The sequence below is a fragment of the Akebia trifoliata genome, chromosome 6 (assembly GCF_017979445.1).
Source record: "Akebia trifoliata isolate Shusen 1 chromosome 6, ASM1797944v1, whole genome shotgun sequence".
NCBI classification, from domain to species: Eukaryota; Viridiplantae; Streptophyta; class Magnoliopsida; order Ranunculales; family Lardizabalaceae; genus Akebia; species Akebia trifoliata.
The window spans coordinates 5,521,731-5,540,519 of NC_141380.1; the positions used below are offsets into that span (position 1 = coordinate 5,521,731).

Below are 18,789 nucleotides of genomic sequence, written 5' to 3' on the forward strand. Positions count from 1 at the left end.
TCAGGTCAATCCAAATGCTGATTCGATGGTTTTTTATAAAATTGATCCAAAACCCAATCAAAACTGGGCCTGGGCCTGGGCCTGATTATGATGAATGGTGACGAGTTCGATTTTGATGCGTCGCGTAACAGGAGTCGGGCGACGCGTGACCGCGTTAAACGGTCCACCACCGTGATTTTCTGTATATCAAATGACCTAAATACCCTCATCTTCAATTTCTAATAAAAAAGAGAGGTACTATTACCACACCAACTTTTACAAATGCCACACCAATTTTGTGCAATTCTTTAATAATTTACATAGGAATTAGTCTCACGTTAGTAAACGTTGGTATGGCAAAAGCAGCTCTCCAAAAAAACCCATCCCTTTCTCCAAATTCAGTTTCATTCTCAATATAGTTTTTTTTTAAATCTCTACAACATACTTTGATTCTATCGATTTAAATTCACTATTAATCCTCTGCAAAAAAAAAAAAAACACAAAAACAAAACAAAAAACAAAAACTTAAATTTTTTTATCAAAAATTCATTGTAGAAGAGGATTGGTTTTGAAAATAAAAATAAGGATTTAAGATGATCAATTTTAGGGAAAAAAATAAATTAATTAAAAGCAGAATGACTATTTTGAAAATAATAATAATAATAATAATAATCAAGAGTTACTATTGACATCCTAATTTTTTACTTCTTACATCCCTATTAAAAATAACAAAAATAGTGAATGATTGAGAATAAGTAAAAGTTACGGTGAGAAGCTCTCTCTCTCTATTTATCTTTTTTGGGATTTAAAATTTTATATTTCTCTCTAATCATAATTGTAAACAACTATTGAAATTGTTTGACCAAGTATTATAATATTTCGTAATGTTGAAATTATAATTTGAACCAAACCTTTGTAATATTTGAAGATTTTGTTTTAATCTTTAGTAGGGGTGTGATAAATAATTTAAGAAATTAATTATTCAGAAAATTAATTTAAAAAATTAAGATGTAATAAGTAAAAAAAATTGGAGTGCCAATAGCAACTATTACAAATAATGGTACTTTTGAAATACCTCATTTGATATAAAGAGAGCGGAGGTAATTAGTGGGGCATTGTATGCTAATTATTAAAAGAGAAAACTTATAAATCAATGAGGATAGTTTTGGAATTTATGTTAATATTCTAGTCCTAATGTGTTCATCATGGCCTTTTGCTCTCTAACTCATAGAGTAGTACATATTTATACATAAATGAGAGTAGTTCAAGAATTTAGATAGACATTCTTGTAACAATTTGTTGTTGATCAATCAAATATTTAATTATTATCCTCACTTTGACTCCAAGTTCTTTTGACCCAATCCTCCAATGGACCTTACAATAAGATACATAATTGATGACTTTCAATTATAATTGTCTTCAAATTTTTTTTTTTTTGCTAATCGAGTGTCCGGACCAGCTTGCGCGCACCACGACTAATCTCGGGGAGGACTACCACACTTCCTGTTTTTTAAAGATTTAGTTAGCCTGTCTAATATAGTAAGATTTCAAATCTCACTTAAGGTCGTTGGACTCATAAGGATTTCCACTTTGGCAATCTAACACTACAGCCCTCTAGATTTCATGAAAAAACTTAGAATTAAAAAAGAAAAAAAAAACATTTCCTTTTTTGACTGCATACAAAGTGTTAGAGATTGGATGTCCATTGAATTCTTGGATTTAAAACGAAAATTTAATGGTTAAAAATAATTATTTTTTAATTTATTTTTTTAAAGTTCTGAGAATTTTCTCCTTTGTATCCTTATTAGATTGGATCATATTTTTGGATTCTACAACGTGATGTGGTCAAGAAACTTCCCTTACTAAACTTAGTAATGAAAGTGTTTTTAATAAGCAATGAGAATCCAAAGGTTGTGAATTTGAAACCTAGTATGAGTAATATATCCTCAGGGTCTTACGCGAGGGTGCACCCTTACTTACCCAGTGCGGGTAATATGCAGTGCCCGGGGGAGTGTCCCATATGCCTTGGCTCCAGCCTTGGCTCTTCCAATCCCTCTAGTTAGATGTAAGTTCGAACAACCCCATCTTCAAAACAAAAGAAAAAAAAGAATGGAAGTGTTTTTCTTTTTAAAACACTCGCACTTCATAAATTAGAATTAAAAAGGAGGGGCATAATTTAAGATACCCAGGTAGATTTCAAAGATTTTTAATTTATTGGTAAACCGATTTTTAATAAGTTTAATAACTCAATGGTGATGGGATTTAAACTTAGGTCTTTGGTATCATCACCCAAAGATTTCATCAATTAAGCAAGTTGGCACATGTGTCCCATGAATATTTGAAATGCCCCTTTGCGTTTTAAAACTAACGACATCCCCCTTGGTCATGACCTTCTGTGAGAGACTAACATAAATTATTGAAATAACCCCACTCTTCAACCTTTTGGGGGAAAAACCTTTGATTGTTACACCCCAAAGGTCCAACGTCTTCGACATTCTTATCGTTTAGGATACCAATTTTGATATATTTGACAATCCTTGATAATTTGTCTACAAAAATTCTTAATATTTTTCAAACTCGGATGAAATGGGTTTTGGCATTCGACCATGAGATAGTTAGATGTTTCTTGGGGCCCCACGAAACGATATATGGCCCCCCAAAATGTATAGAAATCCATAGTAGAGTAACGATAATCCAGGCAATCTACATCCAAAGGTTTTTTTTTTTTTTTTTTTTTGAACTTATACCAAAATCTAACAAATTTTTCTTTGGAAATGATCCAACAATCAAAAGAACTCTGTTAGACTAATAAATGGGCTTAACATCAACTTATTCATGGGCTCAATATTTAATCATGATCTTTATGGACTTGACATTGCCAAGCAGACCCATAAGTGAACTTGGGGTATTGTAAGATCCATAAATAAATAAAAACCGGTATGCTTCACTTTTCTATCTTATCTTTTTTGTTGTTTCCTTTTTTTATTTTTAAGTTTTTTATTATTCTCGTACAATCTTAGTAACCTAATTCTTATGTTAGGGGTGTCACTCCTACCATCAATCCCCGCTTTGGCGCTTTAAGAGTGAATCCTTCTCCAATCCCCGGTCTCAAAATTTGGGAATCCGCTCTACAGATGTTTGAAACCCGCTCTTCATGAAAATTTCCATTCCATCCATTATATTAGGTATTATTTATTTTTTACATAATTATGAATCATGTATGTCCTAAAAAAATCAACATTCCAATGAAAAATCTAAAATATTATTGTAATTATAGAATTAATTTAAATCCTTTGAAATAGAAGAAACTCCAATCATTAGAACTTATATTAATTATTGAATTAGTAATAAATAATAATATTAATCAATATCATATTGTTATAACTAATGTTCCCATGGATTTGTATCACATCCTCATGGAGGATCTCAATGTCTATTTTTTTGGGCGTTAGTAGCTTTTAATAAATCAGGGTGGGGCCCTTTATATGCTCAACTTACCGATCAAAAAAAAAAAAAAAACACACTGGTAATACCAGTCAAGTCCAAAGTAGAGCGAAAATATAATATAATAGATATGCTAAGGATAATAGTGAATCCATGATTATATTTTTTGAAACCAAATTTATAAAATAAAATATGTTTAGTATTTTAAAATTTGTGAATTTTAAATCGAAAAAGAGGTATTTTTTTTGCAACAAAGAGTAAGTGGTGATGGAATAAATAAGCAAACGAAGCACATAAAATGAAAAATGATATTCAATATTTTATTTATATAACGCTCTGAAGGTGGAGGTCCTCTACACTTGACGCTCTCACGTTCCCGCTCCACGCTCTAGTTAATAAGCCTACAATACTAATAGAAGGATTTGAACTCATCACTTTGGGAGTAAGAATTTGTTGTTAAGAAATTTCTGTACTCAATTAATGAACCAATGGCATGATGTCACGTGTATTAAAAAAAGCACTAAAAATCCCAAACTCCTAATCCCTCATAAATTTTCTCTCCTCCAACCAATCACCATTACTTTTTCAATACACATGGCATCTAGCCAATGGTTCATCAACTTAGCACAAAAATTTCTTAACAACAATTTTGTACACCGAGTTGAGGGTGATTTGTAGAGGATAGTATTCAAATGGTCCTATTTCTTCGAAGTTTCCAAAAATGGAAATCATGATTTCAAAGGAAAAAAATTGTTTCTTTAATATGTCCTAACTCCCATGGAGTATGGACGCTTTCTCTTTAGGGCGTTTTGGGAAAACAGCCGAATATTTTGCAATAATTACCGAATCAACGTTGTTGTTGTTTTCTTTTAAAAAAATAATAATAATTACATATATATTTTACCCAAACAGCTATTATATGCTACATTCAACTTAAGGGCATAAAGGTAAAATCATCAGATTTTTTCTCTCTCTCTCTCTTGATCGAGTTTGTACACTGGAATTTTAGTAGTAATCAACAATTTGAAATAAAAATAGCCCAGGCCATCTTGTTCTAATCAGGCCTCAAAATCCTTACGTAAACGTGGCCTGTCTAACTTGGATGGGCCAGGCCCATAACAAGAGGTTAGGTCTAAGTCCAATCTAATCAACGCGTATCTGGTCTATTTACAGGCTGGGTGGCTTGCATATTGATATATAAAATATATAATATATTAGTAATTGGGCCAAGTCATCTAACAAGCCTAACTCTCAAGCTTGAGATCGCCCAACACATGAACCAGGCGTGGTTACAGTACCCAATCCGGTCCATGCCATGCCATGCCAGACGTCTGATCTATGCTGCGTGCAGCCAAGAATCACTGGTACGCATTTATAGACCTAAGTTATCATCCCAAGGAAGTCCAAGCCTTGGCTTTGGACTTTGAACTGAGGGTCTTAATGGGTCGGTTCGTTTCGGTTCTTAAGGAACTTAGAACCATAATCATTATATTTAGTTCGGTTTTGATTCTGGTATCAAAATAAATAGAATTGAAACTAGAACCACCAAAAATCACTGATACCTATTGGTTCCAATTCTCAAGACTTGAATGAGAAAAAAAGTATTTCAAAATATTATAAAAAAATTAACATATTATCAACAAAATTATTAACTTAGTTATTTATACTAAAGATACAAGTTAATGACTTTTTTCAAAAATAAAAATTTATCTTTATAGAAAGTAAGAAATGTTTAGAAGTGTAATTTATTTTAAATTCCAATCGATAATTTATATGAAAAATTGAAGAATTTTATATAACATGCATTTATTTTAAAATTAAAAAAATACCTTAAATCATCTATAATATGGAAAGAAATGACAAAATAAATGGGTTTGGGGTACCCGCAGTTATCCATTGGATAGAACCTAACGATTTTGATTCTTATCAGTCTGATTCCATTTTAGACTTGATTCTAATCGATTCCAATAAAAAGGGATCTAGAACTGGGGTTTTCGATTAAATGGGTACCCATTGACTCACTTATTTTGAACGTCCTCCTGAAGATGAGATCGGCATTTCTTTATCTAATTTTTGGTACTTTCCATTATTATTAGGGAACATATTAAAGGTAACCATTGAAGCAGACCACAAGGATGGTCCACCAACGGTCCAATAGTGTACACATGTCACATGGTGGAACACATGCAGACATCTGGAGAGAACTTCCAAGGTTTGGGTCATTCGTTTGATGCCTACATGATATTCGTGATCTTCTGCACAAATCTCGAGAAGCTCATAATGGTTAGGACCCAAAGCGAGGTGAACTTTTTGACTCTTGAGGCCGACATATACCAACATTTCCCAAAGGCAAAGCAGGAAGAAATGTCGTGGAAGGATAAAAATGAGCCATCATTCCATTTGAACTTTAAAAGCTAAGAGAATAAAAATCTAAAGAGCTTCAAATGCCCATGCTTGTGAGTTTCAACATGAAACTTTTCATTCACACACTCTTCATTCCCATTTACAAGCCTTTCTAGTTCTTTGGAAGGGCTATAAATCCATCTCTGTCCCGTCCCCCTTCCCCCTTCTTTTTCCTTTTTTTCATACTTACATCTCCTTTTAAAATTAAATTAAAATAAATTTTGACAGAGTAATGAAATCTGAGCGAGACAAAATGTATTTTTTTTAAAAGGCGAGACAAAATGTATCCTATGCCTTCATCAACCTCTTTGTAGAATTTTCAAACCTACATTACTTTAATGTAATCTTTTCATGTGAATTTTGTTGGATTTGACTTCATGGTGGCTCTCCTACTCACGACAGGCACATGGTGGCATTTTATACCTACTGTTGGATTAATGTGGGATTTATCCTAATATTTAAATGAAAATAGAAGAATAGTAAAAGCAAAGAAAAAATAAAAGTAAAAGCAAAAGTTAAAATTAAAGTAAAAAGTAAAAGTAAGAGTTAAGTAATTTATTTTTCAAAATTGTGGTGTAAAATTTTAGTCCCACATCAAATAGAAACAATTAAAGAGTGTAACTCTTATATAGAAACGCTCACATAATATAGTAAGTGTGAGAAAGATATAGGTCAAGACCACGCGCACGTGAGGGCCCATGAGTTCTAAAAAGGATTTAGACCTATTGGTCTGAAAAAACTTAGTGCGTGTGTGCGCATGCGATACACACGTAGGGGGGGTGCAAATCTTCGGATATAAACATCACACAAGGGGGTGCAAATCTTCGGATATAAACCTCACATGAATGTGCGTGAAAGGCCCACAAAATTTAGAATAACTAACCTCACAGATTTTAACACTTACATCTTGGTCGTATATGATTTTTAAAGCATGCTTTATCTTTTTAAATCATGATTTACTCAGGCCTTAGGATGAGCATAGCTGCCATTTTAACCTTCGAACTGTGACGTTTTCTTTTACTCCTAGGATAATCTTAGGGCATGCACAAAGGGAAGGCTCGAAAGTTTTCTCTCAATTCTAAGTGATGGATGTGGCTTTCCTCGAGGTCTAGTCGATTATTCAACTTCTGTTGTCCTGACACTTTAATTAATTTATATTTTAGATTATGTAAAAATGGATAAGAACCCTTCTTAATTTATAGCCTTAAAGTTTGACTTTTCACCTTAGTCAAATAGAATTTCTCTTTCTCTCCAATTGAAATTCGATGGATCTTGACATTAAATTACTCATTTTTCACGTAGTCTCTTTATGTCGTAATTAAATTAGTTTTTCCATTATTTAATTATTTGTTATGGTTTGTAGAGCATGATAGTACTAAGGAGGTACGATTAATCAAGCCACATGTCCACATTGGTCGTGCTTGACGCTGAACTTGTGAGAAGGTGTGAAGGTTCGGGGGTAGAGCCCCCGTAAGAAATTTTCTCTAGGGTATTTTCATAATTTCACTAATATTATATAAAACCCTACTTAGTTAGGTTTCCTAGGATATTCATATTTATCGTTTTTGGTGAAAGAGGGTAATCTATAATTGCGATTTTTCTCTTCATAGTGGAATCAGTGTAATCCGTAAACATACCTAAATTTTAGGCATTCACGTAAAATCTTTGTGTTTCTTTTTGTGATTTCATTTTGTTATGTGTTTGTTTCAATTCATTTTCTTGATTTGATTGTCCCTTTATTCTTAACATTATCTCCTTCAATTAAATTTGGTAAGCTGAGCATTTAGTAAACTCAACCTAATCGTCGGTGCATACTTCCAACCGTCAATCTCACTACCGTCTTTTATATGCACAAATTGTGCTAACGACTTGGTAAATTCATTGTCTAGCATACAAGTATTATGGTCTGAGAATAAATCACTATCTTAAACATATCAAAACATACATAACTAGGTTAATACGCAATGTTCATGAAACATTTTGTAACACATTATGTTATAAAATGAGATTTTAGTTTTTCATATTCAATTTTTTTACTTAGCGAAAAAAAAAAATCATTTTTATGGATCAATCCGTGATAATTGACCTATAAAATTTGCTTGGCAAAAAAAAAGTGTAGAAGATTTTATTAAACCTACAAATAAAACAATAGTGCAAAGTCGATACAAGAATGGGCATAATGACGAGTGAACTTGTTTATTAAAGAACATATATCTCTGACTCGATTATAAGTAGGAAAATTGAAATTAACTTAATTAACTAATATTATTTACTTTATTGAGGAAAAAGATTATTGTATCCATGGTTATTTTGTTAAAAAATAATAATAATTTAAGGATATTTAGTGGAGAATCTTTGCATGTTTTAATGGCAAACTATATTAGTGTTGGTGTCATTGACTTTCAAATTTAAATTAATTAGGTCTAGCGAATGAGATTAGATGTGGAGGACATGAACACATTTCTGATAGGAGAAGACGTGGTTCTCAAGAAAGTGGAATGGAGGAACAATATTCATATAGTCATCCCAAATTCATAAAGATAAGATTTTAATGATGATGATGGCCCTTTTAGTCAAAACAAGCAATTTATTACAATTATTTTCAATCCCTTATCACATTGATTGAATGATTGATTTCTCTAAAAATGTCATCGTGTTATTTGAATTAAGAAAAATTTCGGTTCAATCATTTGTTCAAATTTAAAAATATTGCTTTTAATGAAAATTATAAATGATATGGGACTAACATAACAGTTCGAGAATTATATAGGGATAGTTAATGTTATTTGAATCATGATTTCAAATCTCGGTCGGACATCTTGTCTTGTTCATGGATGAGATAGAGTTGTCTCAGACGAGTCATCTCGATGGACAATGATATAATGCTTTTGCCCCTAAAAAATCTGGAAAAAAAAGGTTCTGGAATCTGAACTCTAAAAACATTCCAATCTCAAGTCAAATATGCACAATAAATGAGTTTTTCAATCTTGTGCATTCAATGGACATCTAATCAACGCATTATGTATGAAGACATCTTAATCCAACCCAATTTTCAGAGAATAACTATGGATTTTACCTCTTATTGACTCCATGAACTGTACACATGTTTTGAGATTTATTTTTTAACAATATTTGAGAGATCTTAGAGCCTAAAAGCCAATCTTTTGTTTCTAAACCACATAAATCTTCAATTCAGGATTTTAAAAAAGAAAGTGGCTGATTTTTGCTCCAAAACATCTAGAAAAAAAGGGTTTTTGAAAATCCGAACAATTCCGTGAACTTCGTCAAGAAGAAAATTGTTATTTATTCATGGAGAACGACTCGATAAATCTCGTCTAAGTCATATCCTTTGTCTCGTGAGATATTGTGAAGTGTGAGACGCATTGTATATCGGTGTCATTCATGAACGATACCAAGATGACTTGGGTGAGTCATCTCGGTCTCGGACAAGATTTGAATTGAAACCATGAACATGGCCAACTAGGGGCGGAGCCAGGATTTTCTTTTAGTGATGGCAAACTTGTAATTAATTGGAGGGGGAGGGGGCAAAAATTAGAGGGAGATGAGAGAGTGGGGACACCAGGGTCAAACGGGGCATATCAGTAGTTCAAAATGCAGGGATATCTCGAATTTAAGCATAAATTCAAGCATATTTAAAATGCTCAAAAAATTGAGTGGGGGCAATTGCCACATATGTCTCTTTACTAGCTCGGCCCTTGTAATCAACCTAATAATAGACTCGAAAGTGGTCCGATACCACGACAGCTTTTCAACTAGACTAAATAATCTAATGTTTAAGGTCTCCCTTAATGTTACATTAAATAGATAAATAATAGACAGTTGCATGACCATCCTAGTCAATTAATTTGATCCTAATCTAAGAGAATAATGAGTCGTATCATGTATAACGTGTACTTGTTTCCTAAGAATCTATTTAATTTGAGATTGTCCTTCCATTTTAGCCGTTTGTTTTCTGAGTTGTAATAATATGATTATCCTACATGACACATTCAATCGACTCTCCTAACATGAAAAATTTGAAAACCGTAGATCTGTATGTCTCAAGATACATATTTCTATAGGGAAGTGCAGTTTTGTATCCCAAGACATACAAATCTATGATTTCCATGTCACGTCAGTGTGCTACATGAGATAGTCAGATTATCACAATTCTTATTTTTTTTAAGAGTCCGGAGCATTATTTAACTTTACTAGTTTAGTACACTTAGTCAATATAAAATTCTTTGGAGTCTAGTTAAGTCTGCTAAACGAGTTTTGATTCATAGAATCAGAGTTTTGATTCATAGAATCAAGCCACGTACCTAAACTATTTCAAACATTGACAACTAGGCTTAGAATAGTTAGTTGAGGCAGCTAAGAAACTTAATCATCTATTAGTTGTCGAATTATAATGTCTTCTTGTTTTTAATTCGATTAACCTACGTGAAATGCACGTGGTACGGTCAAAGTTAAGAGACGTGATCCATCGAATCATCTTTTGATTTAAGGAAGAAAATTTCAAATGTGGGACAGCATTCCACAATTTATTTATTTACTTTTCGGTTGTTGGCGCCTAGAAAGTGCAATAAGTCATATAAAGAAGTGTGCGCCAACCAAAAATAGGCCCATTACGAAGATCATAGGACATAGGGACTTTGGGTGTCAAAGGGTATCAATTTAATCGAAATTGAATCAAAATTGATACCAAAAACCCTTATTCCAATTCTCTTTTATTGGAATCGATTAGAATTGGATCTAAAATGAAATCGAACCGATTGAAATCAAAACCATTAGATTCTATCTAATGAGTATCCGTGGGTATCCGAAACTAATTTATGTTGTTATTTCTTCTTATTCTATAAATGATTTAGGATAAATTAATACTGGAGTGACCTCAGTGGGGACACACGAGGGAGATCTTGACGTGATGACGAAGATATGCCCGTAGATGTGTTTTCTAGAGATACGAGTAAAACGCATTTATGAACATACGGACGCCACCACGTCAAGGTGTCCCCGTTGAGGTCACTCTAGCACGATTCTTTAGGGTATTCTTTTATTTCAAAATTAATTCATGTTCTATAAAGTTCTTCAATGTTTCATATATAAAAAATGGATGGGAGCCTAAAATGAGCTATCTCTTCTAAAATTTCTCACTTCGAAACAAGATAAATTTTTATTTTTGAAAAAAAAAATTCATTAACTAATATTTAGTAAAACAAATCATAGCTAAGTTAATATTTTTTTAGATAATACGCTGATTTTTTAAAGGAATTTTTTTTTATTATGATTTGAAATACTTTTTTCCTCATTCGATTATTGAGAAGCAGAATCGATGTGTACTCGTGTTTTTTGACGGTTCCAATTCCATTTATATTGGAATCGAATCCGGAACGGATATAAATATAATGGTTATGTTTCTAAGTACCTCAACACCCCTAATCAGGACTGGCGTGATATTTGGTTCACAATTTTAAAAGAGTCAGGCTGGCCTAACTAATTAGTTGTAAGATTGTGAGCTCACATTGTACTAATTAGTAAGATTTGAAATCTTATAAAAGGTTGTGAGCTCACATTGTAGCATCCAAAACATTATCCTATTCCACAGGGATGTAGAGGACAAAATTTTAAGAAATTTGAAGAAAAAAAATGTTTTTTTCATCATTGAATTTTAATTTTAAATTTAAATTCGGGAGTTCGGTAGTCACCCATTTTCAACACCTTAGATGAAGCTTGAAACAATTTTTTTTTTCTTTCTTTCTAAATATGGGTTTTTTTCCATGAAATCTCGAAGGTTGTGATATTGGATTGCTAATGTGATAATCCATGTGGGCCTAACGGTTCTTATCTTACTACGTTCGTAAGGAAAGCGTTTTTCGTTTTAAAACTCGACTCGACTCCAATTTCTATTGAGTTAATTCAACTCAATCTCTCATAATTAGGATAAATTATCGTATATTAAAATTTTAAAATAAATAATACTCCAACAGCTAATGACAATTGTATCGGTTGCATGACATAAGCAAACATGTCACAATTGACGAATCCATATGATCTTCAGAAGAAACGAAGGACTCAAAATCCCAAATGTAAAGTTTATGATCACATTTTTACAAATATCAAATCCTCATGCGCGTCATCATAGATGAGATCATGAAACTAATATTTCATAAAGAGTAATGCTGGGGTGACATTGGGATTTACTGCGATCACATTTTTGACGTGGAGGTGCACACATAACCGTAGATACTTTTACTCGTATCTCAAGAAAATACATTTATGACTATCACATCAACATAGTGAAAAATAAGGTTCCCCCTCCCCCCCGCCGACCCCCCTTGGATTTTCCTTTCATTAATTAACTTGACAAAAAATTATCAAAAAAGGATTACTAATTCATCAATGACACGCGCGACTTGACATTTTAAAATCATTATAACAAGGAAGTTTTTATGCAAACACAAATCATCAACCTTGCAACTATGATAATCAAGATAGCATGCGGTACAATCATGGACCCTATGACCATAAAAAAGTAGAAATCAAAGATAAAGATTTGCAATATTAATAATCTTAAGAAGAAAATTACCAAATTCTCGACTAACTTGGTTGTTGGAATATTTTCCATGGATATTACGTACACTATCAAGAATATGAACATCATCTTGAAAAGGAGATTCTCTAGACCTTCCCCAAATCAGAATGGTAAAATAAGGGATTTTCTTTGTATCTTCTTCAATATCTTAAATATAAATTTCTCTTTATGTAGAGCAACTCCAACACAATACCCATCCCTCTACCAATTTCCTCCCATATGTTGTTTTGGGTGGTGGAGTCCAAAAATAGTGTCTCCAACTCATCCCTTTTACCATTTTTTGGGTCTTGACATTTTCAATATATAAAAAAAGTACTCCCATTTGGTTACTCATCTTTTTGGGATATATTAAAAAATAAGTTAATTTCAAAAAAAAATTAAAATTGAATTGAATTAAAAAATTATTAAATAATTTATAGATAGCATAGTTGGAGTGCATATCACATGAAAACCCATAGGTACTATCCTACCTAAAAGACTGGTCCAAGCTGGCACTAATTTATGGGTATTGGTAAAGGGTGCCATTCCGGAGATGCTCTTAGCTAAAAAACAAAGAGGAAAATGATTGTTTTGATAATAAGACCCAAAAATAAATAAATTAAATAAAGATATTACTGCACACAATCGTTGACTTTCTAGTCCCACTGCCTACATTTCCAAGTTGGCTCTAAATTTGGTTAAGTGTGAATTTTAAGTAGAGTCGTCCGAGTTCCGAGTTGACTTGATTCGGCGCCGAGTTTCAACTTAGCTATTTTCCAAGGGAACGCTCCCCAGCTTTCTCATTTCTGGGAAAAAAAAAAAGTGGCCACATACAGGTAAGTCTCCAAATATGCATGTTAGCATACACGTTTAGTTTAGTTGACCTACACATAAAAATTCAACACGATTAGTCATTATAGCCATTGGATGAGTCTCTATATTCATCTTGACTTCATAACAAATACTATTGCTGATTTTCAGTCTATTAGTCACTCAAGAATTGTTCATGGGTTGGTGGGCCTGGAAAGGTGTGCACGTGATATGCAATGGACAACCCTAGATTGCAAACAGAATACAGGGAGTACAAGTTGCGTACTCACTCAAGTCCAACCCTCACAAAAGAAAAAGAGTGAACAAAAACAAATGGGTCAAGAGCTAGTTTGACAAGGAACCCGAGAAACATCACTTTAGAAGATAATGTTCGGTGACCAAAAAAGATACTTTGGATTCGAGAATTATCTTTATAATGGACATGAGATAAAGACAACTCTTCAATATAAAAATTACATGGAGGGAAATTTTTGCTCACTTTTTTTTTGGTAATAAATTTATGCAATATCTAATTTAGTTCTAATTATAATGAATTTTGTCATTTAACTTCTTGTTTTTTCCTAGTAGTTCTCTTCAATTTTTCCTCATTCAATTAACTTAAAATTGAGAGAGTGGTGTTTGTTTTTTCCTAGTATTTCTCTTCAATTTTTCCTTGTTCAATTAACTTAAAATTGGGAGAGTGGGGTTTCGATTTCGTCACAAATACACTAATTTTACTAGATTAGGTGTTTTCAAAATACCCCAATCCTTAGCTGTGTAGAAATATGTTATTAATGTAATATAGTAAGTGTAAGAGAACTAGATGCAATTGTATTTTGGTACATGAGATACATTAAATCATTATCATTGTATCTGATCACGAAAGGAAGGTAGTGATAATATATATTAATATTATGGAGGATATTCTATTTCAGGAAGTACTAATAAATTAGAATTAAAATATTTATATTAGGTTAATTTTCATATTGTTTATTAAGAGTCGTGATACTTGTACCATTCCTATAACAACATACGATGTCTTCGTGATGTGTTATGGTTGGAGATTAAACATATCGAGCCCAACGTGTCCTAATTTCTAACCAAAATGTGCCACGAAGCTACCGTTTCAACGTCAATAGTTAGAAAGAGCTGGGCTACAACTAAATTATCTTTAGATATAATTTCCTGAGGTAAAAGATCCCCTAATTAGTTAGAAACAAAAATAAATAAGGACATAGTTCCAATGTCATGTCCACAGTGGTTCCCACAGTGAACCTACATCATTATCGCCCAAGAAACCCCCATTAGACTGGAAATTTCGAGAATTATTGTTGATGAAGTTGTCGAATGATTGTTGCGATGAGGGTTGTTGAGAATGCCCCATCCCCATCTCCATGCAAATTAAGGCCATTGAGTTCGGTTGTTGGCATTGCGTGCTGACCAACTCGGCTTGGGCCTTGGCCAATTGTGCTTGGAGCTCGATCACCCGTTCTTGGAGCTGGCAAATCACCCCGGCACAACCATACACCGGGTCCCTAAGCCTAGCGTTCGCCTCGTAAACCATACTACTAACTGCATCAGCTCTTTGAGACTCTGGAAGTTCCTAAGAATACAAAATCCGAATCTCATAAGTCACGTAGTTTGCAAAATTCGGACTACATTTTATATCAAATCTAGTACTACAAAGGTTTTTTTTTTTTTTTTTTTGCTAAGCAATCTAATGGTATTAATAAAAATGAAATAGTACCACAAAGTACTTAATTATGCTTTCTTTTTTCCGAGTGGGTACAAAAAAAATTGGGATTTACAAAAATATGAAGTAGCACTTAATTAAGATAGTTACTATAGCCACACCAATTTTTACTAAAGCCACACCAACCGTGTGCAATTCTTTGGTGATTTACATAAATATGAAGCTCAAGTGATGAATTAGAAATTTGTGAATTACCTGTAAGAACTTGATGATGTTGCTTGCACCGAACACTCGATGTGCTGTTGTGAACTTGAGTAGCTCAGTCGGGGGGAAGTAGGGTGCAAGAACGCAGTTTTTGACACATCTTCGACGAAGAATCTTACAAGCGGCACAAGGGCTGATTACAGGTGTTGGAGGAGGAGGAGGTGATGTGGGGAGTAGAGAAGACTGAGAAGAAGATGATGAAGAAGGATGAGAAGATAGAGTAGAGGAAGTGTTGGTTGTTGTAGGATCAATTAACTCCATATTAGAAAATAAATTAAGAGGGAAATAAAAAGGGTGAAGGAATGAGAATGCTCTTGAGTCTTGAGAAAGCAAAGTTGGGGAAATATAAATAGAGAATGAAAACTGGTTAAGATGATGGATGATGGCGTCACGTGTACGAAAATTGTGACGGGAGAAGTTAAAATTCGTTACTATGTTGAGATTCTTTAATCAACCCATTCAACTCTTTGAAATATTTGACCGCCGTGTTTAAACTGTTATAATTAACGTAACATATGGTATTCGAGTCGAGTCATGGAGATCGAAGCACCTCTATTTGGCCATTTATGGGGTGATTTGGATTTATACAATCTTTCAGTGACTATTTGAGATATCCGTGTTTTCAAATTGATGACATGCCCATATGTGGGTCGAAACTGGTCTCAATGCCTTCATCTTCATCCAAAAATCATACTTTTTTTTTGTCAAAAAATTCATCATTTTCAAATTTGATCTTCGACATTTATAATAATCGTTTTAATCTATTAATCTTATCTTCAATTTATCTTTTTCAACCTTGTCCGATCCTATAGAAAGATGTTATCATATTTTTTTTTAAATCCTATTTTACCTCGAGGTTTGAATATTAAACTAGATAGAATATTAAAATTGTAGATGAGGTAAAAAGTTTTATTTGGAAATTGTAGGTAACTTATTTTGACAAGGAATGTAATCGGATTTTGACTAGATGTTGAAAGTTATTAAAATTCAACCCCCCCCCCCCCCTCCCCTCCCTCTCTAAAAAACAACCCCCAAACTCTCCTGACGTAACATATGCATAGAACCATAATTTTTTTCCTGGGGATACATAATTGGAGATTGAAAATCACGACTCTTAAATTATTACCATGGTCAAAGGGCATGTTATCATTTTGAAAACCAGGAGATATCTCAAATATTTACCAAAATTTGGTATGGTATTTGTAAATCGAGTCGTGATAACCTAACTCAAAAAAAAATACTCAAAATTCACGTAACTAACGTAGCATGTTCACAAAATCATAGGTTTTCCTCATCAGGATACAATAGGAAAATATCTATGGTTATGCACAATTGAGTGAATTTTAAGTGTTTTTTTTTTTAGTTGGTATACCTCTAAATCAACCTTATTCAAGTCGTTGCGTGAACTTCGTGTTTAACTTTTAAAATTTTATCGTGGACCGTTAGGTATGTATTTTTTTAGAGTTTTAATGGTTGTTAAATGAAGAAAGTTTTAGAAATTGAAAATTGAAAAGTATTGGAACTTGTATAAAAAAATTTAAAAAAAAAAATCAAAAAGAAAAAAAATTATATTTTAATCTTAAAACCTTTGGAAAAGAAGAAAACCAGAATGACTCGCTTACCAGAGTGTGAACCTAATAAAAGGAAGAACCTATAAAGTTAAACATATGTAACGCAACAACCTCGATTCCATGCAACTTGAATAAGACCTCCTTGAGTTGACTTGGTTGATAGAATTTGTATCCACTCTGTAATGAAACTCAGTTGAATCAACTCAGTGACTCAACCCAGCCTAGAAAAAGAGTCAAGGGGGAGGGGGGGTCTTACTTATTTTGCATTAATACAGGGAGATCTTACTAGTTTGTGATTTTATAGAACTAAAACGTTCACAATGATCTGATCTTTTCTTTTAGGGGAGTGTTTGCTAACGAAGTTTAAGATGCGTTTCCTAAAGAATCAACAGCTTTACGGCACCAAAGTCACACAAACACTTTTTGTTGAAGGAATTTGGGTTTGCTTGGCTTGTTGCCAACAGCTACGGAGGACAAGCTTCCAAGTTCCAACCACCTTTAATTATTTGGCAAGTAATTGACAGCCACTATTATGAGTGTTGGCATGGAGCCCTATTCATTAATGTTGGTAGCTTAATGTATACAAAATCCACCTTGATTGTGTTTTATATGCTTTGGGGGCCACACTACCTTTCTCTGAATTGGATTCTTATGCTTGAATCATCTTACAGGTTATATATACATTAATTAATTACCTATTTCGTTGGTTCACTAGGTTCGTTCAAATTTCTTGATCAGTGGTTTTTTCGTTTTTTCAATAAACCCGAATCGTAAAAATAGAAAGAGATCGTTGCAATTTTGGAGACACCTATTCAATATGATTACGAAAAAAATAACAAAGAAATAAAGAAATGAGTGTTGAGTTTAATCCCATATCGGATACTCATTGCCTTGCTCTCTCTTTATAATCTTCTGGACTAATATTGAGATTTACATAGTTAGAATTGATGCCTCTGTTGACAGGCAAACCTTATCTTCTTCACTATGAGAATATAAAAGGGACAGTACAAGACACATTAGAGTTTTAATCTCAAACCTAAACCCTGAAATCCTTATATACCTCTCCCTGTCTTTCTCCAAACCTATAAGAAAACATCTTTATTATGTTTAAAAAAATACATTGCTATTGTTTAATTAAAATCTATTTTAATGACTGGGATAAAAGATACACAAATAACACAGATAATTCATTTCTCAATTCACTTACATTCTCTAGTTGGAATCGCTTTTGTTCGCTCTTATGTAAAGAAAATACATAAATTCATCCAAATTCTAAATATAGGATGTATAAATAATTGATATAAAATTATAAATAAAATATTGATCACATATTGAGTATATTTATATTGTTTTGAAATTTTAAGGGTATCTTCTTTGAAGACTTTCCATTCAAGTGGGTTTTGGTTTGTAGGCTTACCCACTAAAATCTAATGTTTTGTAATGGTTGGCTATCTCGACCGGTGGCTTTTTAAATATATATAATATATTTTAAAATAGAATTCACATTTAAAAATTATTTCTTATTAAGTTCAAGATTTCATATTAATCAAACCCTAAGTATCAAATATTTATATTTCAATTCCTAAAGCATGCAAAAAAAAGGAAGTATTGATTTGATGATGATTAGCAGATAATAAGAACAAATCAAATATATATTTTTATATATCAATGATGACTTGTTTACGAAGAGAGAGAATATATGAGAACACAACAGTATCTTTGAGGAGAAGGAAAACACGGACGTAATAGAAAGCTTCTTCAGTTTCTTCACTTTAATACATATAGAAGAAGAATATTAGGTGAAATTTTAAAATTTTCAAGCAAATTAAATTACGTTTAATTCTCCTAAATGTTATATGAAAAATTCTTACAACTTGACTATGTGTTAGGCTTCTAGGCCGACCATGTGGAAGGAAAACCGACTATTGCCGGTTACCCACATTGATAACCAGCTATATATAGCTTTGCTTTCTCTCCATGTGCCACGTCTAAAAGCCTTAGTAATACACAGAGCCATGACGTACCCAATTAAAAGAGTTGCAATCCATAAC

At 32.9% G+C, this 18,789-nt stretch overlaps 1 protein-coding gene across 3 annotated transcripts; it reads right to left on the reverse strand.

Moving 5' to 3' along the window:
• Positions 1 to 12,948: 12,948 nt before the first annotated feature.
• On the reverse strand, positions 12,949 to 15,506 carry LOC147399848 (LOB domain-containing protein 1-like). Of its 3 annotated transcripts, none has more exons than XM_086445376.1 (3): positions 15,159 to 15,506; positions 14,490 to 14,813; positions 12,949 to 13,284 (listed from the first exon to the last, which is right to left on the reverse strand). In XM_086445376.1, the coding sequence occupies exons 1-3, from the start codon at positions 15,426 to 15,428 to the stop codon at positions 13,276 to 13,278; spliced, it is 603 nt and encodes a 200-aa protein (XP_086301502.1). In that variant the 5' UTR covers positions 15,429 to 15,506; the 3' UTR covers positions 12,949 to 13,275. The 3 variants fall into 3 exon arrangements, with proteins under 3 accessions (XP_086301502.1, XP_086301503.1, XP_086301501.1); XM_086445377.1 differs by having other exon boundaries at positions 12,953 to 13,206; XM_086445375.1 differs by lacking the exon at positions 12,949 to 13,284 and having other exon boundaries at positions 14,174 to 14,813.
• Positions 15,507 to 18,789: the final 3,283 nt, after the last annotated feature.